Source organism: Dipodomys ordii, unplaced genomic scaffold (genome assembly GCF_000151885.1).
Source record: "Dipodomys ordii isolate 6190 unplaced genomic scaffold, Dord_2.0 Scaffold31, whole genome shotgun sequence".
Taxonomy (NCBI): Eukaryota; Metazoa; Chordata; class Mammalia; order Rodentia; family Heteromyidae; genus Dipodomys; species Dipodomys ordii.
Genome location: NW_012267247.1, coordinates 191,428 through 216,067, shown reverse-complemented (window position 1 = coordinate 216,067; position 24,640 = coordinate 191,428). Strand labels below are relative to the sequence as shown.

The following is a 24,640-nucleotide window of genomic DNA, read 5'->3' as shown; positions in this document are numbered from 1 at the left end:
GCCATGACTTTCTCCGGGGCAGGGAGGGGGGTGTCTCCATATTGCCAGCTGCATAGGAAGCCTCTGATGGGGGTGAGGAACTGGCTTGAGCAGGGGTTATAGGTAATGGGGACCCTGAAGAACAAAGGGTCAGCTCCTGGCCAACTCCTGGATCTGGAGACCAATGAGCCCCTCCTAGTCTGCCTTCCTGCCCCACCCCTTTCCTCCATCCTCTGTCCCAGCCACTAGCCTTCATCATCACCCAAAGGGACCTCACGTGGAAGCCCATCTGGACTGGGCAGATGGAGGGCAGGGACAAGGGTTTGCCCCGGAGGACAGGGGAAGAGATGGGGGCCCTCCAGATTTCCAGAAATAAAAGAACTGTTTGCAGGTGGAGGGAGAGTGTGTGTGGGGGGGGAGTGGTGAAGGCAGGGATGGCGGAATGGCAGGAAATAAAAAGCCATCTTGTTTTAACAGGCCTGCAGGAGGCCCTGGCCACACCCCTGAGGTCACAAACTAGCAGCCCTAGCCTCCAGATCATAGGACAGGGAAGATTCCAGACCTTTGCCCTACCAGGTGCACCACTTCTGTCCCAGTAGTCAATATCCACCCCACCCCTGGCCTGGACATCTCTCCCCAGTACTGGGCCTCCATGACCACCATCCATCCCAGGCTACTCGGAACCCATAACCTAGGGACACCAGCTTGAGTCATTCATCTCACAGACCCTGTCCCCATGAGGCCCATCCTACCTCTGAACTCTACCAGCTCTGTGCCCCAGGGAGCTGTGCGTGGTCCCATGGGAGCAGAAGCTAAAAGGCAAGCAGAGGACCATCTCCCAGGACACAGGGATGGCTCCAGGTCACCCCCCTGGGATTGCTTCCTGACTTTTAGAAGCTCCAGGGCCACCAGGCCAAGTGTCCTGGAGAGGAACGGGCAGCAGAGAAAATAATAGACCTGAGTTCTGTGGTATACTGTTGTGAGCATGTCTTTGCTCGCTGGGCCTCACTTTCCCCAGAAGCCAGACTGCACAGCTGGATCTAGCAAGCAAGGGCTGCCCCCACTGCAGCTTTGTGAGGCTCAGTGTCTGGCCCAGTGTCTGGGCTCTCACGAAGCAGGTCTTAGCCCCTCAGTGAGTGCACTCGGTTCATTCTCTCATTCCGCCTCTTCCTAGCCCTTCCCTCCCCTCCTACATCACTCCTTTGCCCTTCCCTACTCTCCCAGAGTCAGCTGAGTCACGGCCTCTGGTCAGGTAGAAGGTTGGAGGCTGAGGATACAAAAGGAGTAAAGACAGATAACCCAGGCCAGAGGTATGACAGGGGTGCTGGTGTGTGTGTGTGTGTGTGTGTGTGTGTGTGTGTGTGTGTACCAGTGACACCACTAGAGGATTGGTGTCAGGGTTCCATGTGGGAGAGAGGGGAGGGGAAGGGAGCCATTCATGGGGTCTTGGAGGATCTCTGGGCCCTGTGTGGGTCCAGTTAGCTATCAAGACCACAACCCTCCCTTAGTATTTCAGGAGCGTCAGTGGTGTACCCAACACAGGGGCATTCCACGGGGATCTTAAAACACAGGAGAGAGGTACTTTTCTCACCCCGTTTCACAGTTGAGGAAGCCAAGCTAGCAGGGGAAGCCCTAAACCACCAGCCCATGAGCACACAGCTGATAAATGGCAGAGCCAGCCCAACCCCAGCCTCCGTGACCCTTTTCCTCCTGTAAAATCAATGTGTAAGCCCCTGACACCCCCTTGGCTGAGAAGTGGGGGAGTTCCCAGACAGATGGAAGGAAAGCTAACTGTTGGATTGCACCGGCAGGGAGGAGGTCTCCTGGGAGGACTTAGCTCAGGGGGGGAGGAGGCGGTGGGAGGGAGGGAGGAGGAGGGCACCGCCATCCTGCAGGTCTCTCCTCCCAGATGACTTACGGCTGCTTGGGTGGGGGTGAGGTAGAGGCAGTGCTGGGAAATGCCTCTCTAGGATTTACAGCCTGGGGCTGCCAGGAGTCAGTCACAGCCATCTGCAGGCTGCTGGGAGCTTTGCTGCCCTTCCACCTAACACTGGGGCAGGAGCTGGTGCTTTGGGAGTCACTGATTGAGGATGCACTGGGCCCTCGTGTTGGGGGTGCAGGCATCAAAGAAAGGGGAGCCCTCTGCCTTGGAGGAGCGCCACAGTGGTCCTGGAGAAGAGGGCTAAAGCTCCATGACAGGGACTGTAAGGTGCCTGGGAAAGGAGCCCAGAGGTTGGAGGACAGAGACGCAGCTTGATGCGGGGCTGGCTGGGTAAAGGTCTTTCTCCACCCAGACCTCAAGGGAGACAGCCATTCTTCCACATCTGCTGGATGCCTTTTTCTACTTCTGGAATTCCGACCAAGCGGACATGCACCTATGGACTACCCCAGGTAGATAGCATCTTTGGACAGCTTAGACAAATCCTGAAGCATCTCCACACTGGGCCCCTACAGTGCCTAGCAGAGCTGGGGTGATGTTGTGCACCCTGCTTGTTCTCTGAGCCAAACATCTTTGCTGGAAGCACTAACCTGTTCCAAACCACAGAGGGGTCCTGTCTGGCTCTCCAGGTGCAGGGGTATTTCTCCATTCTTGTGTATTTGCATTCCCATCGGAATCCTCCTCTCCACTTCTATGTCAGCCTATGGCATACCTGAAGAGACCATTGTCCTCCCCAGCCAAGAAAGGTGAGGCCTACGAAGGCAGAGGGGTCCAAGCCCAGGTCCCACAGCAGACCAGCAGCAGAGACCAGTTCCTATGAGCCCCTGTAGCTGGCACTTTTTCTAGCTTCCACGCCTGGGCCCTTGGGGCCTTGCTTCATACCCCTGTCACCTCTTATTTGTCCTGTTTAACTTAACAGATGTTGACAGAGGACCTTCCATGAGCCACACTGTGTACCAAGTGCTGGAGAAAACAGGTCAGCACATTCATCTTCTTGAAACAGAATGACCAATGTGTGGAATGAGTGAATGAATGAATTAGTTCACTGGCACTATGCCAACCAATTTGCTTCTTTATTCATGACAGTTTTATGAAATGAGTTCTGTGAGATACATGGGTCAGGTATGGAGATGGAGGCTCAGAGAGGTTTAGCAATGTGCCTAAGATCATACCCCTAGGAAATAATCAGCTCTGGGACTTGAATGTGACTCTAGGCCACACAGGTTCTATCTTCCTTTCTCTCCTCCACTCCTCCCTCCCCACTACACACACTTTTTTTTTCTTCTTCAGTTTCCTTTATTTTTATTCTTGGAACAGCTTCAAACGCTTCCCTTCATTTTAAAAGGCATTTATTGTTTCCTGTCTAATTTTACAAGCTATACATGTTTATTTCAGACAACTGGGAAATGCATAAAAGCATAAAGTAAAAAAATAACAATCACCTATAATTCCCACCTCCCAGAGATAACCACCATTAGCATTTTGACGAATTTCCTCCCAGGGTCTTCATCTGGGGATATGAACAGGTATCATACCACAGAGCTACTGTGGGAACTTTGTATTTCCCCACCGCAGTAGATAAATTTTTTTTGAAAACATAATCTATAATGGATGCCTTTTTCCATACTTGAACATTCTCATCTATTTAACCCAACCCCACTTTTGAACATTTCTGGTTCTTTTCTTGCTTTTCAATCACCAGTATTACATTGTGTTACATCTTTCTATGTAAACCTTTGAGCCCATTTCTCTTGTGAGATTCCTGACTGGGGAAGGGAAAGGAGGATTTGCTACCTTAAAGGAGCATGAATGGATTGAAAATTGTTAAATATATTTTGAAATCGCTTCCTAAAAAAGTGCATCATCTACCAGTCTGGCAAAGGGATTCCCTATGTCTTTAAGTGCTGGCGAATACTGGGTGCCTTCTTCTTCATGACTTGGTTTCCCCACAGCTGCACTCCGCTTTCCAGGCATACACATTGCCACAGGCTATTAAATTCCCTTTCACTTGTGGGAAAGTAAGGCACAGAGAGCAGGCCTGGGACCAAAGCAATCCCCAGGTCAGAACTCTTTTCTGTGTAGACTGGGGCTCTACTTCCTCCACTGTGCTCTTCTGGGCCAGTGGTGTTTCTCCAGAGCCAGTCCCTCCTGCCCCCTAGGCCTTGGGTCAGGGTTTGGGTGGTCACTGAGGAGAGCCATCCTGGCCTCTAGGATCCTTATGACCTTCAAAAAAAACCATGGCTCTTTCTTCCTCTCATTCATTCATTCATTCCATCATCCATCCACCTACCCATCTATCCATCCATCCACCTACCTATCCACCCATCCATTCATTCATTCATCCATCAATCCATCCATCCATGACTCCATTCATCCATCCATCAATCTATCCATCCATCTACCCATCCATCCATTCATCCATCCATTCATCCATCCATCCATCCATCCATCCATTTGTCTACCCATCCATTTTATTTATCCATCCATTCATCTATCTATCAATCTATCCATCCACACATCTATCTATCCATCATTTATCTATCCATAATACATACATATATTTGCACACCAATACATTCATTCTTTCATTCATTCATTCATTCATAGATCTGACCAAAACAAAAACAGAAACAAAAGGACTTGCTTGTCAACTCTACAATCCAGGCACTATTTTAGGCTTGGCATTAACCATGCTCACTGCTACCCTTACATTGCACCAGTCACAAATCTTCATTGCCTTCACCACCCTTTCCTACTAAACCTCTGTGATGCTAACAACACCTGAGCTCTCAATGGACACGTGGATTACTTACCTCAACTCTCCTCTGTGAATCCCCATTGTTGCAGCCTGGATGGATCCCTAGATTCTGTTAACTGTTTTTTCTCAAGCTGTTTTGCATTAGGATAAGCTTAGGATCAAATGCTGGGAGGATCCCCAAACATGACCTGCGGGGGCCCTACACATGTGTAGGGCAGGTGCATGCACACGCACACACATACACACACACACACACACACACACACAGAGTTGCACAGGCTGAGCCCTCTCCCGTGCAACCTCATATCCTTCAACCTCATTGGCATGCCCACTTAGCCCCTCACTCTTACATTCACTGAAGCTAATGATGTTCATTGTGGGTTTATTTTTTTCATTTTTTTTCTGTTCCTGATTAGAAACCAGGAGATGGCCAGAAGCCCTCCCCACCCCAACTCCCCCAAGCCTTTATGAAGATTCACTTAGGTGTTCCATAAGGCCTGATGTCCCTCTACCCCTGGGGATAAGGTCATGATGGGAAGGGAGGGAAGAACCAAGTGTGCTTCCGGACGCCCAGCACCAGGTGGAGAATAAAGAGGAGGTCCACCAGTCCCAGGCGGGTCCCCTGGCCACATTACTGCCATTTTAAGGACCTGGTCAATGTCACACCTTGTACTGTGCATTGCTGGTCTTCTCCCAGCCCAGCTGGTAAAACAGAAGTATAAAACACACACTTGGGAGACAGACAAGAAGGCCATCTGGAGGCTGGAGGCCAGTCTGGCCTACATAGTGAGACTCTATCAGGGGAAATAAAATGTGTGAAAACATAAGCTCATGCCTCTAGTGGTGGAGGTAGCTTGAGAAAATTCCTCTCTGGCCAAGGGCCGTAGGAGCTGGCCCCAGGGTGGCCTCTCTGGCCCCAGGGGAGACAGCTACAGAGAGTCCATGGTGGTCTGTGTCTCACTTGCCCCAGGGCCAGGCTGTTGACCCTTCAGAGCCATGGCTGCACAGAAAAAGCAGCTGCAGCAAGCAGGAGTGGGGGACTGTCTTTCAGTGGGGGGCACCATGAAGGGAGATTCAGGGTATCCCCGCTCAGGATGGATCTGAAAGGATATGGGGACCACCTAGCCCTGGTTGGGTGGGTAATCCTTCTGCAAGACCTTTAACCTGCTATGCTTTCTCTTGTCTCTTTCATTGGTGGGGTGGAGGGAACCCACTCAGCCTGTGGGAGAGGGCTCACTCACCAGGTGTCCATCTGGCAAGGTGAGGGCCACTGGCATGGACACCTTGGTGGACATCACTATCCTACGTGCAGAATCAGATGATCCTGATCCCAGACTATCTTCCTCTCCCTGCTTGCTGCCTCTGGGAAATTGAGGCCAGGAGAGGCAGAAGTAGCAGATCTCCTTGTTTGTTTGCTAGGTCTGTTTTAACGCGATGCCACAGCAGGGTGGCCTAGGCAACTGAGATGTGTTTAAGCCTGGGGTGGAGGTGTTAGCAGGGTGCTGTGTGGCAAAGGCCTGTCTCCTCCCTCTGTCCCACATCACCTTCCCTCTGTGTATATCTGTCCAGCTGTCCTCCATGCAAAGACACCTGTCACACTGTAGGTCTCATTTCAGTTCTCCACTACTTCTTCAGAGACCGTAAATCTCCATTCTGAGATCCTGGGAGTATGAGCTAGGGGGACACGATTGAACTCCTAATAACCATCCAAGGCAGAAACAATTCAGAGAAGCCCCTTCTCTGAGGGAGGGTCTTCCAGGGGCACACATGTACTCCAAAGCAGAGTGGAGCCACGGGCAGGCAGGACCAACCTGCTCTGTGCATGAGCTGGGGCTGAAACACAGGGAATGGGGGCGGGTTGGGGTTCAGAGTCGGTCCAGGAAACTGCAATAAACAGTGGGGCTGAAGGCATGGGGTGCACCGGGGTAGTGTGTGTGTGTGTGTGTGTGTGTGTGTGTGTGTTTGCACTTGTATGCATGTGTGTGTACACAGCCTGGAGGCTGTGGGAAACTCCTTTACTCCTTTGTGTTATGTCCAACGAGGTCCAAGTTACCACTTCCAACCTGTCTCACCTCTGAGCCTCTTCTCCTCCCTCCCTCTCTCTCCATCTTCCTCTCTTTCTCCCTCCATCTGTCTGTCTGTCTGTCTGTCTGTCTGTCTCTCTCTCTCTCTCTCTCTCACTACACACACCCCTGGCTTGACCCCTCTCTCTTTGTGTAGCTTGTCCACTGTCTTCCCTCCACCTGTCTTCCTTCAAGAAACCTTCCAGCAGCTTCTCCTCTTTAGGTTTTACTCCATGGTATCTTGAGATCAGAGCTCTGTGCTGAGGTACAGGTATGTGTCAGCGCATACATGTGTCACACACACACACACTCACACACTCAGGCATTTACACCCATGGTCTCTGGAAACCTGGCCTGCCTGCTGAGTGATCTACCAGGCCTCCCTGCCACCCTCCAGCCATAGGGCAATGCTTCCAAGGCTACCTCACCTCCCCATCTCCTAGAGAAACCGAGGCCTGAGAAAATGACTTCCTTTCTACTGCAAACTAAGCAAGCAGGGAACAGAAATGAGTGCTTCCCCTGGCTCTGCCACAGAGGGGACCTCAGGGCCCCAGAAGGATACAGGTGATTCACACTGGGGACATGAGACTCCCGGGTGACATAATAACATACTTCTGCCTCCCCTTTTCTTTGGTGTTCACACCTGTGTTCTCTAGACAGGTGCTCTATCACTTGAGCCACACTTCCAGTCCCTTTTGGAGTTGATTCTTTTCATGCTGTATGCCTGATCACAGCCTGAACTGCGATCTTCCTATTTTTGCTCCCTGTGTTGCTAGGATGACAGGTATGTGCCCACTGAGCCCAGGCATTGATGGAGATAGAGTTCTCTTGAACTTCCATGTCTAGACTGGCCTCAAACCTCCATCCCTTGATCTGTACTGCCCTGGTAGCTAGGGTTATAGCCCAAGCCAAGGTTCAAGCTTTGCTCTCTTTCTGAATATCAGCTGATTTCTTAGTGTACACACTTCCCCACTCAGACACTCCATGGAAGAGGACATGAGGAGCCTCCACCCCAGCCCACTGAAACCACCCAGTCTACTCCCTCATAGACCGGAACTCCTCACCCCACAGCACACCCAGGTGGCCAGGTGGGGTTGGCAGCTCATCCAGGGAATTCCATCTTTTCAGTAAATGTTGGCTTAGGGCCTATCCTGCATCAGGCTGTACTCAAAGCACTGGAGTTAGAGCAGGGAGCAGAGCCATGCGGCCTGCAGAAGGCCAACAGATACAAGCAGAGCCTGTGAGAGTTAGGTGGTGGCAAAGAGCTCCAAAGAAAATCGATGAAGGAAGAGGATGGATAGAGAAGGGGAGAAGGACATGCCCTTTTGGATGGGATGCCCAGGACACAGGTCCCTGAACAAAGCTGTAAAGACACACTGTCAAGGGAACCGAGTTTCTGGCTAGGGAACACCACACTCGAGGCCTGAGGCAGAAGTATTTGCTCAGCAGATTCTGGGAACATCCAGGACAGTTTGGATAATCCAGGATCTTCATTTTACCAGAGCAGCTCCTCACTCTAGGAGGCAGAGGGAGCATGCAACCATGTTCCTCAGTCCCTTCCCATCATGCCACTGGTGCCCATCTGGTGACCTCTGTCCCCACTGTACCTCCAAGGGGTCCAGATGCTTGGCTATATAATTGGGATACTGAGATGGAGCAAATGGCACTAAATGGTATGCTGCCCTTCTCCAAGCCTAAGGATGTGTAGTCCCAGGGTCTGAGTAACGAACCCCCTGTACCTCCCCCCATATGTGCTGATGCTCCTGGGGGCTGCTCTGGGTCTTTCAGCCACAGTCACTGCCTCTAGGAAATGGATGGAGCTGGTGTCACCCTGCAGTCTGAGAGGTGGATACTGAGACTCAAAACGGGAAGCAACTTGCCCAGGCTTGAGAGTCTGTGGTGGGGAGAGGTCATGACTTTGAGCCCAAAGCCCCATCTTCTTTGCCGGCTTCCTGCTGCTTTCAATGCAGATGACCAGCTGCTATGCCAGCTTAGGATCTTGCCTGGGTTCCCAACATGCATGCCTTAGGGCCAGCCTCCCAAGCTGCAGAGATACATTCTGGAACCTTCGAGGGGTCATCAGGGGTGAGGATTCTAGGCACCAGTCAGAAGGATTCTCTTGTCTCCTGACCCCATAGTTGACTCTGCTAGCCTCCTCTAGCTCAGAAGCCACCAGAGCCCTATACAGGCACTCCAGCAGGAAGGACAGGCCTGGGCCTACAGCCTCCTGAAAACAGAGAAGCCGTCTGTCTCATGCCCAAGGACCAGGGACATAGGCTACTCAGGAGAAACCCAATGCCCCCATAACTGACCCCAATGCCCTTGCTAGGCCCCAAGCCAATTGCCTTGGTTTTATTTTTGTTTGCTCAGTTGGCTTTATTTTGTTGCAATGTTGGGGGTAGAACCCGTTGCTTCTCACATGCTTAGCAAGCGCTTCTGCCAACCGTTTTGTTTTGAATGAGGTCATTGCCCTGTAGAATTTAAATAGGAGGGAGCAGGGTTTTGTAGTTCACTGCTTTCGTGAGAAATTGGGTGTGGATGGTTGGGAAACTGCCAGTGTTGGATTGGCATCAAGAAAATGATAAATATGCATGAACTGCGCCGAACACCTACTACTGTTTAACTCGCCTCTTTGGGACCAAAGGGTCGGCAGTCATTCACAAAAGCTTGATTGTGATTTCTTGAAGCCTGACCTGGGGCAAGGCCATAGAAATTGACTCTCTCTCTCTCTCTCTCTCTCTCTCTCACACACACACACACACACACACACACACACGGCAGTAGGTGAAGCCATGTGTCCAAGGACAGAGATCTGAGGATATTCCCAGACATTGAGACATCCATTGGAAGGCTTCCTGGAGAAGGCAGTGTTGGAATTGGGCCTTGCAGCCAGATTCAGATTTGGAAGAAGACAGAATTGGATGCAGGGAGCAAGGGAGGGAAATAAAACCTGGAACAAAGACCACAGTGAGGTATCCAGTTACTTGGCCAGTGGAGGCTCAGAAGAGGAGCCCAGAGGCCATAGGCACTCGGCCCTGAATGCTGCTCTCAGGAGTGAGGTAGATGTGGGTTTTATTCTGTCAGCAGGGAGGAAAGATTCTTCAATAATACCTGCCCGTGTTTGCATTGTGTTACAGAATTTATAGCGTTTGCTTATGTGATTCTCAAACACAGAAACAAATGACAAATGGCATCCTAGGAGACTGTCACTATTGCCCTGATTTTCAAGTTGAAGAGCCAGACTCAGAGAGCTCCTAAGAAGATCCTGAAAAGGATCACCACCTCCAGGCCTCCGTCGTGAGTCCTTTCTGGTCCTTGACTGGGCATGGAGGGCCTGTCTGTGCCCAAGAAAAGGACACTGTGGTTACTGTGGGGTGCGGAGGAGGAAAACCAGCATGGAAAGGGAGATTGAGGAAGGAGAGCCCAGTTAGGCAGCATCATCAATCAGTGACGCCAGAACTGAGGGCAGAGGACATCTCAGGACATAGCACTGAGTGAAGAGGTGAGATTATTAGAATTGGGAGCTTCCAGGACTGCTGGGGAGAGGACCACACTTAGGATTGAGAGACCAGGGACAGAATTCCTGCTTGCATCATGTTCGGTGAAAGGGAGAAGCACACTTGACACCTTCTGAAAAAGTTGGTGTTGTAAAGGGCTGAGGCCCTGGTTCAAATCCTGTGGCTGACCCTTTGCCTGTGTGACTTGGGGAAATCACAAGTGCCTTCGACTTTAGCTTCTTTATTGGTAAGATACAAGGATAATGTTCTCCCTGCCTCCCACCTTACCCTCCTCAAAGAAACCGTGGAGTAAGCAGAGAGGTGGTTCAAGCAGCAGAGCACCCACCTTGAACAAAAAAAAAAAAAAAACAAGCAGGAGCGTGAGGCCTTAAATTCAACCTCCAGAATTGATATGCACAATAATAATAATAATAATAATAATAGTTCTAAGCTATAGGCAGACAGGAGATTATAATTGAATGAGGAACTGGAGACTATAATTCCTACTGTAAAGATTGATTTTAGTATGAAATAAGTCAATGCTGGCCAAGCACCATGCACACATCAGTTGGGGTGTAGGGATGGGCAGAGGGGAGGGTGGAGCACTTCTGATGTGAGAGCCCAAGATCCGCCCTTTGTGCACAGATTTTTTTTTTTTTTGGAAAGTCCTCAGAGCCATTCTGAGGCAGGAAGCTTTTTCTATGTTCTTTTTGGGGGTCTTGAAATTCTGAGGAACCCCACAGAGCCTTGTGATGGGGATCCCTTTACCCCTGGGTTGCAGGTGAAGAAACGAAGCAAAGGTAGTGAACACAAGTGGCGCCAGGCAGGGTACCCAACCATGATGGAGGACCAGCCTGGTTCTGAAGGGCTGGGGCACCCCAACGCCATCTCTCGTGACCCTTGAGCCTCTTTTGCTTTGTGTGTCCCCAGCATCGGGCCGTTCCCACCCGGCCAGTCCCAGTCCCCCAGGGTCGCAGGCTAGCCCAGTGCTCCCTGTCAGCTACCGCCTGTCCCACACGCGGCTGGCCTTCTTCCTGCGGGAGACTCGCCCTCCATCGCCTGCCGTGGCCAACGGTTCCCTGCAGCGCTCGGAGCCCTTCGTGGTGTTCCAGACCAAGGAGCTGCCGGTCCTCAACGTGTCCCTGGGACCCTTCAGCACCAGCCAGGCGGTGGCACGGGAGCTGCTGCAGCCATCCAGCACCCTGGACATCCCCGAGCGCCTGACGGTCAACTGGAAGGTGCGCGCTTTCATCGTGCGCGCCCGCGTGCCCGCCTCGGCGCCCGTGGCGCAGGTGCTCTTCTACGTGGCCGGCCGGGACTGGGATGACTTCGGGGTCACCGAGCGGCTGCCCTGCGTCCGTCTGCACGCCTTCCGGGACGCACGCGAGGTCAAGAGCTCCTGTCGCCTCCGCGGAGGCCTGGCCACCTGTCTGGTGCGCGCCGAGCTGCCCCTGGCTTGGTTCGGGCCCCCAGCCCCGGCGGTGCCTGCCAGCGCCCGCCGCAAGTCCCCGGACGGCCTGGAACCCGAGACGGCAGCGGAGAGCCAGCAGGCCGAGCTCTATTACACCCTGCATGCCCCGGATGCGGCGGGAGGCTGCGGGGGCGCACGGCGGGGCCCGGGATCCGTGGCAGGGGCGCGCGCTGAGAGCCCCACGCAGCACCCGCTCCTGCGCATCGGCAGCATCAGCCTGTTCCGCCCACCTCCCCGGAGGACCGTGCAGGAGCACCGACTGGATAGTAACCTGATGATCCGCCTGCCGGATCGGCCACTCAAGCCTGGCGAGGTGCTCAGCATCCTCCTCTACCTGGCGCCCAACTCCTCGGCGCCCGCCAGCCCCAGCGTGGAGCATTTCACACTCAGGTAAGTGGAGGTGGGCGGAAGGGCGGGATTGTCTTCTCCTCTGTAGTCAAATGTATCCTTGACCCTTTGCAGGGGTCCCAGCCTGGATCCTGATTCAGCTGGCATCCTCATCCCAGTTTTCCCAGGTATCATTTGAGCAACCTCAAGAAACAGTGTTCATTGGATGTTCTTCCCTGTCTAGTGGCAACCACCATGTCTGCCTCTCCCGGTGTCTCCTAGAAACAGAGTCGAATGTTACCTTCCACAAGTAAGGAGGTCAAGAATGGTAGGATCCCAGCCAGACGGGACCTTAGATGTAAATAGGTACAGCTCTTCTGTGGTACAGGCAAGGAGACAGGTGGAGACTGAGGTCAGGAAACAGTCCCTGGGGGTTGCTGAGCAAAACATAAACTGGATCTATGCCTGCTGGGATGATGGCTCCATCCTGAAGTTGAGAAGAGTGTTCAGGATCCCAGCTGTTTCTATACCTTCTGAAAGACCCAGTTCATGAATTCAGAAACTCCTTAAAGTATATTCCCAAATCCTTAAATATCCAAAAATGCCTCGAAGTATATGGATGATGGTGATACATAATATTTCACAGTAGAAATCTGCTTTTGCGGGAAGGGGTTGCGTCACATTCTAGGATTTTAAAGATGTAGAAAAGACTCCACCAGAATGCTGGCCCACACAAGCAGTGTGCTTGTGGGACCAGAATCATCCGCACCATTTGCCTCCATCTTTGAATCAAGCCTTGCTCCCTCCCCTGAGCATTCTCCTGTGCAGCTCCCCTATTCCTCGAAAGGGTCAGGCCTGATATTCCACGGTTGCTAGCTGAACATGAGTAGGAATTATTTCAGTCATCAGAGATCTCGGGCTGCACTAATAGGAGTGGAGAGTATAGACTTTAGGAGGCAAGCATTATCCTACTTTAGTCAGTGTGAATTAGAGCAGAACGGAAGTGTGCAGGGTATCTCCTCTCCTGTGCCCGGAGCGTCTGGGAGATAGCAATTGGGCTATGGAGTGATTTGAAACCATGGCAAAAATAAATGGAAGAACTGGAGAAGATGCCAAGATCTCCTTATTAGTTATCTAAAGGACTGTCTCTATTAGCTAGGTACCATGGCTCACATCCATAATCCTACCACTCAGGAGGAGGAGGAGAAGGCAAGAGAATCACAAGTTCAAGACCAGCATGGGCAAAGTTAGCGAGACCCTGTCTCAGAAACAAATACAAAGAATGCCAGCTACTGATGGCTCATACCTATAACCCTAGCCATTCAAGAGGCTGAGATCTGAGGGCTGCAGTTCAAATCCAGTCCTGGCAGAAAAGTCCATGAGACTCTTTTTCTCCAACTAGCCAGCAAAAAACAAGAAGTAGAGGTGTGGCTCAGTGCTAGCCTAGAGCAAAAAAAAAGTAAAGGAAAGTGTGAAAAGTGTGAAGTCCTGCATTAAAGTCTTAGTACCAACACACACACACACACACACACACACACACACACACGAAGCCCGGTTAGGGTTATGGCTCAAGTGGAAGACCATTTGCCTAGTGTGTTTGAGACCCTAGTTTCAATCCTTAATAACACACACACACACACACACACACACAAATGTCACAATTAAAACAGAGATTAGCCAGGCACCAGTGACTCACTTCTGTAATCCTAGTTGCTTAGCAGTCTGAGATCTGAGGATCATGGACAGAAAAACTTGTGAGTCTCTTATATCTCCAGTTAATCATCAAACAAAGAGCACAAGCTCTGAGTCCCTGAGTTCAAGCCCCAGCACACACACAAAAAGATGGAGACTAGTTGCCCTTCCTTTCCCCAGGAGAACCCAGGAACATTTTATTTCATTTATGAAAAAGGAATGCACACATCCTTCTGGTCTCCCTGAGGAAGGTCTGAGACATATGCAGAAGTCTTGTCACTCAGGCACTCAAGTCTAGACAAAGCCTGGGAAAAGAACATGGCAGAGCAGATGGCAACAACTATTGGACCTCAGAAGTTTTGGCCTGGTGATACCAGATACCCTCATCATAGAGCTCACCTATTCCCCTCCCCTAGCTCCAATTTAGTGCTGCTGGCCAGGCAGGCCAACTTTGGATTCCAGCCTGACCTGTCTTCCTCCTCTCCTTTGTTCCAGGGTGAAGGCCAAGAAGGGTGTGACCCTTTTAGGCACCAAGTCTCGGAGTGGTCAGTGGCATGTGACCTCAGAGCTGCTGACCGGAGCAAAGCATTCAACAGCCACTGTAGATGTAGCCTGGGCCCAGGGCACACCCCTGCCACCCTGGTGAGACCCCCCCACTTCCCACCACCAAAGAACAGGCACCTGTAGGGCTTGAGGGCACTGTATGAAGGAGATCAGGCTCTCCAGGGTTGAGACTCCATTGATGGAAATCTGAGGGCCAGAGCTGGGGTCCCCTAGGGGAATGGGTTAGGGAGACAGTTTCCAAGGAGGGGAAGAAGCCCACTCCCCTTGAGGTCGCAGGGCCCCTGGGCTTCTCCTAACCCACTTCACCCCGCTCTTCTCTCTGCCCTGCTCTGCAGGGAGGGCCAGGGGCCTCTGGAGATCCTGCAGCTGGACTTTGAGATGGAAAACTTCACCAGCCAGTCAGTCAAGCGGCGGATCATGTGGCACATCGACTACCGCGGCCATGGTTCCCTGCCTGACCTGGAGAGGGCAGTCACTGAGCTGACGGTCATCCAGAGGGATGTGCAAGCCATCCTGCCCCTGGCCATGGTGAGTGAGTGGGCAGCGCCCAGGCCCCTGGACACAAGGGTGCACATGTGGGAAGAGGCCGCACGAGGCCGAGCCTGCATGCGGATGGACGGGCACAGTGTGTGGGAAGGGGCACCTGTGTACCCACAGGCAGTGTTCTGCACCTGGTTTGGGTACCAAGGAGCTGAAGTGGAAGAAGTCTCCATGGAGGGGTTGCTTCCTGGAGGAGGCACCTGTGCTGTTGAAGCTTGAAGATATCCTAGACTGGGTACCCTAGACCGGAGTCCCATGGGCACAACACTGAGTAGTTGGTTTAGGGGTTTAGACTGAGTGTAGAGGGATAGAGGGCTGCAGTGTCTGCCTGGGACCAGCCCAGGGTCCCTTCAATGGCCAGGAAGGCATGTTGATATTCCTCAGAGGATCCTGATCTCGGGGCCTGGGGATGGGCTGTTTTCTAGCAGAGCACCTGAGCAGCATAAGAGGTTCCTTGAGTATCTGAGGAGCAGCAACAGCGAGGCGCTAGGGTCTTGGCTGACTGACAGGTCCCCACAGAGTAAGAGACCGAAGACAGAGCATCCTCTCCCTCCTCTCCTCCCTACAGGACACAGAGATCATCAACACAGCCATCCTGACGGGCCGCACCGTAGCCATCCCTGTGAAGGTCATTGCCATTGAGGTGACTGGCCTTGTCCTAGATGTCTCTGCCCTGGTGGAGTGCGAATCTGACAATGAAGACATCATCAAGGTAAGCTTCCTGGAGGGGAGGGCCTGGGGGTGAGGGGGTAGAGTGTGAGGAGTCCACACAGTTTAACTTATTCACCCTTGAAGACTACATGTGCCCGACTGTGCTCTGGACGGGCAGGAATTCTTGCCCCAGCCTGGGCTGATTATTTCTCAGTCCCACCTCACTGTGTTTACCCCCACAGCGGTGGATCACCCCAGTATTTCCTGCTCTGGCAGGGGTTCCACACTTCCTGTAGAAATATGGCAGGTAGAAGGGAAACAGCAGTGTGGACCACCTGAATTCAACTCGGAAAATTGTTTAAGAGGCCTGGTGTATGACAGACATGGCGTGGGGGGTGGGTGGGGAGCAGAGGAAGGAGGAAGGAAAGGGAGAGTCAAATATGGGGTGTAGGCCTCCCAAAGACTTGCCCCGAGGGAAGCATGTGGATTAGACTAGGGGTAAAGGCTGTTCATGCCTGTCTCACACACCTCAACTCCTCCAGCTCCTTGGGGCCTCTTCCTGGCTGTCACCCCCTCCAGACTTGCTCCTTGGACAGGAGTCAGAGGCTGAACGGGGTAGGAGGCAGTGGAAGAGGCAATGATATGACAGTGTGTCCAGTCCTGATACCCATAGGGTGGGCTTGCCTTCAGCAGGACAGAAACCAGACACCTGGACATCAGGGTCTGCTGGCTGATCTTGTGACCGCTCAGCTTGGAGGACAGTGGGAGTGGGCTCTGTGGGTCCTGTTCTGCTTACCCGGGCTTCCTTACACTCACGCTGGGTCTCCTGGGTCTGAAGAGCCTGGGGCTCCCCCATCTACACCTATCCACACAGAAGGCCCTCCAGGGAGCCGGGGCACAGCTTCATGCACACCTGTATCCCCTTCATTAAAGGGGTTACCTTACCCCATGGCAGGCTGGGACAGCACCGGATGGGCCTGCATCCAGTGCCTTCTCTGCCACCCAGAGAAATATGCTCCTGCCCTTGGTGGAGACAACTAACCTGCAGAATTCTCCGCCTTCAAGCTGGGAAGGAACTCATTTCCGGCAAGGCTGCAGTTTCCACTTTCCTCTGTCCTCTGTCCCCTTGATGTGGAGAGCCCAGCACCCATCCCACCCCTGCAGAGATGTGAGGTATCATCAGCCCCACCAGCTGCATTCTAGATCTTCCCTCATAGTCAGGGCAGGGCCCTAGGGACACATTCCAGCCGGAGCTGGGTGTGGATGTGTGCACCTGGGGTTCCACTCCAATGCATGCCAGGTGTGTGCGTGGGCACCTTTGGCACACACATCCAGCTGCATCTGTTCTGAAGCATTGGCAGACACGTCCTGGCACTGAGTGGGCACTGGTCTCCACTGGCATGTGCCCAGGAGCCTTTAGGAACAGGGGTTGCTAGGCATGTGCCTGTCAAAACAGCACACATGGGTGGCAACCATCCACCAGGCTGGGCTTGGGTGTCTCCTTCCTGCCTTGTCCTCTTCTCCTCCCTCTCCTCCATCCCTGCCAATAGCCTGAAGTGAACCATTTGCCTTCTCTCTGGACTCTCTCCCCATCCTTCTCCCCACAGGTGGAGGACTCCATGCGGCTCAGCCTCAGTGAGGGAACTCTCCAAGATGCCTCTTCCCTGGGAGCCTCCTTCCTGTGGTTTTCCACAGGATAGACCAAGACTTAATTAAAAAAAATAATTAGCCGGGTGCTGGCGCCTCACGCCTGTAATCCTAGCTGAGATCTGAGGATTCCAGTTTGAAGCCAGCCTGGAAAGAAAGTCCATGAGACTCTTTTTTATTTTTATTTTTTCCGTGAGACTCTTATCTCCAATTAACCACCAAAAAAAAAAAAAACCCCGGAAGTGGTGCTGTGGCTCAAAGTGGTAGCGTGTTGAGCTCAAAAGAACTCAGGGACAGCACCCAGGCCCTGAGTTCAAGCCTTATGACCAACAACAAAAATAAATAAATAACTAAATAGCACATTGGCTATTTTCCAGAGACCAAGAGCCACTCCCAGGGACAGGGGCACAGGGGCTGGTGCACCCCTCTCCCCCACTCCCAACCAGGGTCTTTACTTACCTGGCTTCCTTCCTGTGGCCCCCGGTGGCTGGTGCTTTTACTCCAGCAGCTCTGTAGGCCCTGCTGCTGGTCAGATCTAAGTCCCCTGCCCCGGCCTCACTGATAGAGGTCTAAAAGGGCCACACAGTGCCACTCTCTCCTTCCTGCAGGTGTCCAGCAGCTGTGACTATGTGTTTGTGAGTGGAAAGGAGTCCCGGGGATCCATGAACGCCAGAGTCACCTTTCGCTACGACGTTCTCAGTGCTCCTCTGGAGATGACAGTCTGGGTCCCCAAGCTGCCCCTGGACATTGAGCTCTCAGATGCTCACCTTAGCCAAGTGAAAGGCTGGAGAGTGCCCATCCTTCCCGACCGCAGGTACAGCCCTCACACAGAGCACACCCTCGGGACACGGGAGGGGTGGACACAGCCTCAGAAGAGTCTAATCTGAAGCCTTCAGTAGACACAGTCTGTGGATCTGTTATGCAGTCAGCAGACTTTGATGGAGTAGCTACACTGTGCCAGGCGCTGACGGGGGTTTGAGGTTCGGGGAGAGTGTGGTCACCGTCTGCGTGAGCCAAGCTCTTAGTCCAGCTGGGCAGCTAGTTAGTTAAGGCACGTGCCCCAGAACACAGTGATATGTGGGAGGGCCAGCAGGCAAGGAATCAAGGCGTCTAGAGGAAGCCATCAGAAGCCAAAGCGGGCTTCCTGGAGCTGAGTCTTGTAGAAAGGGACTGGCTGAGAACACTGGATGAGATGGCAATCGGGTAGCCCAAAATGGAGCAGTATACACACCTGAACAGGTGAGCCCCACCCTGGTCCCACTGGCACAGTGTAGTCTCTGATGCATTCCCAGGCTCCCTTTCTGGGATTCAGGCTGCCACACCTGAGTGCCATCAGTATGCAGGAGAAGAGCAAGGTCATGGTAGACAACTGGGGGCAGGGCTAGGGAGAGAGCCGCAGGTGGCCATGGGAAAACCACAGAGATTGGCAGGGTGGAGGTAGTACAGAGCCTCTCAAGCTTGACTGAGCCTACATATGGCCGGCACTTCCTGACAGAGTGAAGATTCTCACTGGGCCAGGTTAGGGGCAAAGCCTGTGGTTCTGAAATACTCACATCCACCAAGTGGTGGCTGTGGTGCTTTAAGAGGCAGGATGTAATGCACCCTTGCAGCCAGACAGCCTATTTAAATCCTGACTCTGGTGTTGACTAGCTATGTGACCTTACTGGCTGTTTACATAACCTCTCTTTACTTCATTTTCCTCCATGTCGAATGAGCAAGCTAATAGCCCATAGGATTATGGTGAGGATTGAATTCCATAGCAAGGGGATTGGATGTGTGGCACCAGCCAAGAAGCAAAAGCATCAGGTACCAAGTTTGAGTTCCAATCTTGGAACCAAATAAAGAAAGAAAATAATTAGCACAGTTTTTAAAAGCCCTCGGTGCAAACAGATATTCTGGTTGATCTCTTCAAAGCACTCACGAAGCACTGGCTTCAAGAGAGCTCAGGCATGCCTTCCTGGCAATGAATTTCCTGTTGTTAGCTTCTTCCCCAGTCTGCATAGGCTGCAGGGTTCCCAGAATCTTTCAGATCCAAGTTCCCTTTTGCTTCAATGGTTTCATCTTTTATTTTTTTAGTTGTATCTACTCTCATGTTGTACTACAAGCAGCCAGAGAAAACCAGGCTGTGCCTCCCACACTTTGCTTGGAAATCTCCTCAGTTAAATACCCAGGTTCATCACTTACAAGTCTGCTTTCCACATCGCTTTAGACACGATTGGCTGTGCTTGTCCGTGTCTACAGCAAAGATGCCCTACGCTCCAGCCCAAAGCCCCAGCACAGGCTTCAAGCACAGAGCTGAAGAAGGGGCAGGGGTCAGATGCTAGATATTTCCAGGCACAAATGAGGAGGGTCCAAGAAGAGAGATACTCTAGGTCTCTCAGAGCTCTAAACCCAACAGTGGAAGACCTGGACCAGGGAAGAGGGGTGCTATTTGTTGAACTTCCGCCATGGGGAGAGACAGAGAGGATCCAGCAGGAAAAACCACGAGGACCATGACTCATGCAAGTTAGAGCCAGCATAAGGTTCTCTCCACCTGGCTGGCTCTGAGCTTGGCTCATTCTGCCCCCAGGTCAGCCCGAGAGAGTGAGGATGAGGAGGAGGAGGAGGAGGAACGGCGGCAGAGCGCCAGCCGCGGCTGCACTCTGCAGTACCAGCATGCCACGCTGCAGGTGTTCACCCAGTTCCATACCACATCCTCTGAGGGCACCGACCAGGTAGTCACCATGCTGGGCCCAGACTGGCTGGTGGAGGTCACAGACCTGGTCAGTGATTTCATGCGGATAGGCGACCCAAGAGTGGCACACCTGGTGGACAGCAGCACCCTGGCGGGCCTGGAGCCAGGCACTACCCCCTTCAAGGTAGGAAGGGGTTCCATCCAAGCACACTGGAGGCTGTGTTACCTGTGGGTGGAGAAGCCTTGGTCTCCCGGGAGCAGTCTTCACTAGTCCCTCCCCACGCTTCCTTCAGTCTTGCCCCTCTGCCTGCACCTTTTAAGGTCAAGCTTTGCTGTGGTAAAGCCATCACTCCAAGTTTTCTCTATCTTTATCAACCCTTCCCTAACTCGGCGAGGGTACTCACGTGGACCCCTCTCCAAGAGCAGGTATAGAGAGGGTCAGTAGGCAGGCAACTTGGAATGGGGGGGGGCAGTGGCTAGGGACCCCACGTTGACCTTTCTTCCTGACTATTGGGTGTCTAGGTAGGGATTGTACACAAGTGATCCAAAAGCTGGAGAGGCCTACAGAAAACATTCTTAGTTACGAAATAATCGATCCAACATTTCACATGTGAAGCCTCTCGTTTTAAAAAAAAAATAATCTAGATTTCTGGTTTTTACAAGAAGAAGAGGGAAAAAAAAGAATCTAGCAATATTGGGCCACCATTGCCACCTGGCAGTAATCAGCCAGGTTTGATATGAGGGGCCCCCTCTCAATGTGGAGCATGAGGGCACTTGTCTGCCATAGTTCCCACCACTCCCTTCTGTCCTCTTGACATTGGGTTGTTTTCCTGAAGATCAGCTCAGCCGGCCGGCGGCATTGCACACTGCTGCCTGGCTTCCATGAGCCCCCTATCCTCCCATGACCTCTGAACCCTTGTTCTTACACATGCAAACTAAGGCAGAGCCAGGAACCCTGACTTTTCCTCCCCCCCTCACTGCCTCATCCCCTCTGGGGCCCTTTAAGCTTAATAATAGGACTCTGGGCCCAGTGGGGACCACAGACAGGGTCTGTTGCTTTCCTGGTGGTCTCCTACCCCAGCCTGCTATGCCTCAGGTGGTGTCCCCGTTGACGGAGGCTGTGCTGGGGGAGACAATGCTGACCGTGACAGAGGAGAAAGTGAGCATCACACAGCTGCAGGCCCAGGTGGTGGCCAGCCTGGCCCTCTCCCTCCGGCCCAGCCCTGGGAGCAGCCATACCATCCTGGCCACCACAGCCGCACAGCAGACCCTCAGCTTCCTCAAGCAGGTAAGCAGCCACTCAGCCAGGAAGTCTAGGGTATGGATAGAGGATGGGGGTGAGGGGGGTTCTCCACTGCCATGTGCTCTGAACCCCCAAGTTAGGATTTGAGATCTTGGAAGATACACACCTGCTACCCCACCGCATTGGCCTCCACGGGGTCCCCGTGCTCCTGCTGAGCACTCTCTCCTGGACTCTCAGAATGCCATCACCTCTGCCTGCTGCAGGAAGTCCCTAAATCCATCTCTACACCGCTTAGGCACTGGTTCCAGGATGAGTGTGGAAAAGTTACTGAGGGCGGCATGGGGTAGTGAATCGGTGGGCGCCAGTGCCAGGCTAGGAGTGCATGTGTCCTCTGCTCCTGATTCTCAGTTACCCATGCCCATGGGCTTCCTGGGCTCTGCTTCCTTGTCTACAGCTGGGTGGGTGTACATTCTCCTTAACAAAAGTCTGATGAGGGGGTTTCCCAGATCAGGTGTAATGATGCTGCAGCAGAAGAGCCTTGAGTTGAACCCACAGCATAACTTACCTCCAGTCCATCAGTTCATCAGAAGAATGCTATTCAAGGGGTAGTGTGAGGCCTACATAATGTTCTTGGGCTTCTCTAATACCTTCTCTCTGAGTCTCTTCCTCCTCCTTTCCCTCCTTTTCCTCCAGGAAGCCCTCCTGAGTCTCTGGATATCTTACAGTGATGGTACCACAGCTCCACTCTCCCTTTACAGCCCCCGGGACTATGGGCTGCTGGTGAGTAGTCTGGACGAGCGAGTGGCCACCGTGATTCAGGACCGAGCCTTCCCGTTGGTGGTGGCCGAGGCCGAGGGGACAGGGGAGCTGCTCCGGGCAGAACTCACCATCGCCGAGAGCTGCCAGAAAACCAAACGCAAGAGCGTGTTGGCCACCACCCCCGTGGGGCTGCGTGTACACTTCGGGCGGGAGGAGGAGGACCCTACGTATGACTACCCCGGCCCCAGCCAGCCTGGGCCTGGTGGGGGTGAGGACGAAGCCCGGGGAGCTGGTCCTCTGGGCACAGCGGTGCCTGCCCTGGAGGCCCCTGGCCTGGGCACATCCAACCCTGCAGCATTACCCACGGAAGACTTCTTGCCACTGCCCACGGGGTTCCTGCAGATGCCCCGGGGCCTGACGGACCTGGAGATCGGCATGTACGCACTGTTGGGTGTCTTCTGCCTGGCCATCCTTGTCTTCCTCATCAACTGCATTGTCTTTGTGCTGCGTTACCGGCACAAGCGCATCCCCCCCGAGGGCCAGACCAGCATGGACCACTCTCACCACTGGGTGTTCCTGGGTAACGGGCAGCCTCTCCGGGTCCAAGGTGAGCTCTCGCCACCCACGGGCAACCCTCTGGAAACCGTGCCCGCCTGCTGCCATGGTGACCACCACAGCAGCGGCAGCTCCCAGACCAGCGTGCAGAGCCAGGTGCATGGGCGTGGTGACGGCTCTTCGGGGGGCTCTGCCCGGGACCAAGCAGAGGACCCTGCCAGCTCACCCACCTCCAAGCGCAAGAGGGTCAAGTTCACCACGTTTACCACGCTGCCCTCAGAGGAGCTGGCCTATGACTCTGTACCTGCTGGGGAGGAGGAGGAAGAGGAGGAGGAGGAAGACCTAGGCTGGAGCTGCCCCGATGTGACGGGCACTGGGCGGCCCACGCCTCCCCCAGACCTGCACAATTACATGCGCAGAATCAAAGAGATTGCATAGAAGTGACATCCGGGGTGCTATGGACACCCCCACCGCGCGCACACACACACACACACACACACACACACACACACACACCCATGTTCTGCTCTGGATGGGATTTAGCTGGGACCCCCCCTGCCCTCCCAGCTCACACTAACCAGGGCGCTGAACTGGTTTTCTACTTCGTGTCCTCTCCTCCCCCATTCTCTCCCCCCACACACACTGCTTTGCTCCTAGCCAGCCACTGCCTCCCTGGTCTGTCCATCCAGTCCCAGGCCGGAGGTTACGGGCTTCTTGCCCATTCCAAGTGGAGGAGGACCTGGAGCCTGGCCTTGCTCTCCCCTGCCTAAACCTCCTCCCATGCAAGGTAACCCCCTGTTCCCCACCCCGCCCCAAGAGTCAGGCACGGAGGCCATACTCCTCCGGGTGGGCAAGGTGGATCCACACTGTGCCCGGCCCTGCCTTCCATGGCTCCTGTCTCCTCCCACCCCTCTGTGTGAGGGGAACTGTGGGGGAGGAGGGGGCTTGTGTCACAGGATGCACAAAGACTTTTCTCAAACTAATATTCAGGGATTTCTGTCCTGCAGGGTGGGAGGTGGCAGCTGCCTGCCTTGCCAAGGATCTTGCTGCAGACAAAACATTTGGGGGGGGCGGTCTGGGGGCAATGTCATTGTTATTTGCTGGCTTCTGGGTGACCATCCCCCCCAACTCCTCAAAGACTTGGAGCTGATCTGGTGTGAAGACAGCACCTTCCTGGGGTCTCCCTGGGATTCTCTCTGGCCCACAGGCTAGGGTCCAAGCGGGGAAGGGGAAGGGGGTTCCTCCTACCTCTCTGGCCAAACATCCTAAGCACTGTGGTCTGCAGGCCCAGGGAGGCCTGGGTGCCGCCTGCTCCCAACCCCAGCAAAGTCAACACTATTGCGCCTTAGCCACCCAGCCTGCTCAGCTCTGCTCTGCTCACCACCGCTTCCCTCCCCTCTGCACGGCAGGGCTGGGAGCCACTGTCTCCCCCCCACCCCATCCCCACATACAACCCCTGGGGCAGGGAGGACTGCAGAGACCTCTGGTGAAGTGAGCAAAGGCAGAAGGGAGCTGACGCCCTCCTCTCCCTCCTCCCACACAGTCACTTTTCTCTTGGGTTTTACCCACCACTGTGTCAGATTTTTCATAAATAAATGGAGGCCATCAGCCTGGGGATGGGGGCCGTAGCTCCCGTGATCAGACAGTACATGGTGACTGGTGATTGGCAGTCTCTTCCTTGGGTGGACTGGCATAAACACACACACACACACAGTATATCACATGACTGGCTAGCCCAGGCAGTTTGGGGTCCTGCTTTTCCTTCTTCTACCATACAGGACCCTCATAAGAGACGAAAGAGCTATTGGATGTGTCCTTCATAGAATTGTTCCTCTTCCTCCAACCAGGAGTCAGCTGTGATTGGTTGGCTCAAAGGGGGCCTCGGGACTTGTAGAAAAAAGGAAGGGCAGAGAAAACTAAGGAGAAGGCCAAGGGTTATGATGTCCACCTGGGCATCTTCGGTTTCCTTTGTTGTCTTCAGTTCTTCCTTTGCTATTGGACCAGTGGGAAAAGGCCCAAACAGGCATGATGCATGCACCCCGCCCTGTCAGTGGTCTGTGGCTGGCCTGGGAGCATGCATAAGTATCTCCTTGTCCTGGATATCATTGCCCCAGCACAGATAGCAACCCAGGGTGTGGAGCACAGAGGCTGCAAGCTTGAGGGGGAAGGAGTTTGGCCAAGGTGGCTGCCAGCAGCCATCTCTTGGTGGACTGCATTGGCACTTCCCCATGGGCCACCACAGAAAGATGCTAGGCTTCTGAGACCAGCAGCTCCACCCATC

At 53.4% G+C, this 24,640-nt stretch overlaps 1 protein-coding gene across 1 annotated transcript in view; it reads left to right on the top strand.

Annotated features, from left to right (window-relative positions):
• The window catches only part of Tmem132e (transmembrane protein 132E), a 49,290-nt gene extending 26,464 nt beyond the window's left edge, over positions 1-22,826 (top strand). The window contains exons 4-11 of the mRNA XM_013016283.1: positions 11,167-12,097; positions 14,222-14,368; positions 14,626-14,818; positions 15,399-15,542; positions 17,737-17,942; positions 19,698-19,986; positions 20,899-21,090; positions 21,739-22,826. Coding sequence (XP_012871737.1) covers positions 11,167-12,097; positions 14,222-14,368; positions 14,626-14,818; positions 15,399-15,542; positions 17,737-17,942; positions 19,698-19,986; positions 20,899-21,090; positions 21,739-22,797 — 3,161 coding nt within the window. The 3' untranslated portion in view covers positions 22,798-22,826. The remainder of the gene's footprint in view (positions 1-11,166; positions 12,098-14,221; positions 14,369-14,625; positions 14,819-15,398; positions 15,543-17,736; positions 17,943-19,697; positions 19,987-20,898; positions 21,091-21,738) is intronic.
• The last annotated feature ends 1,814 nt before the right edge of the window (positions 22,827-24,640 follow it).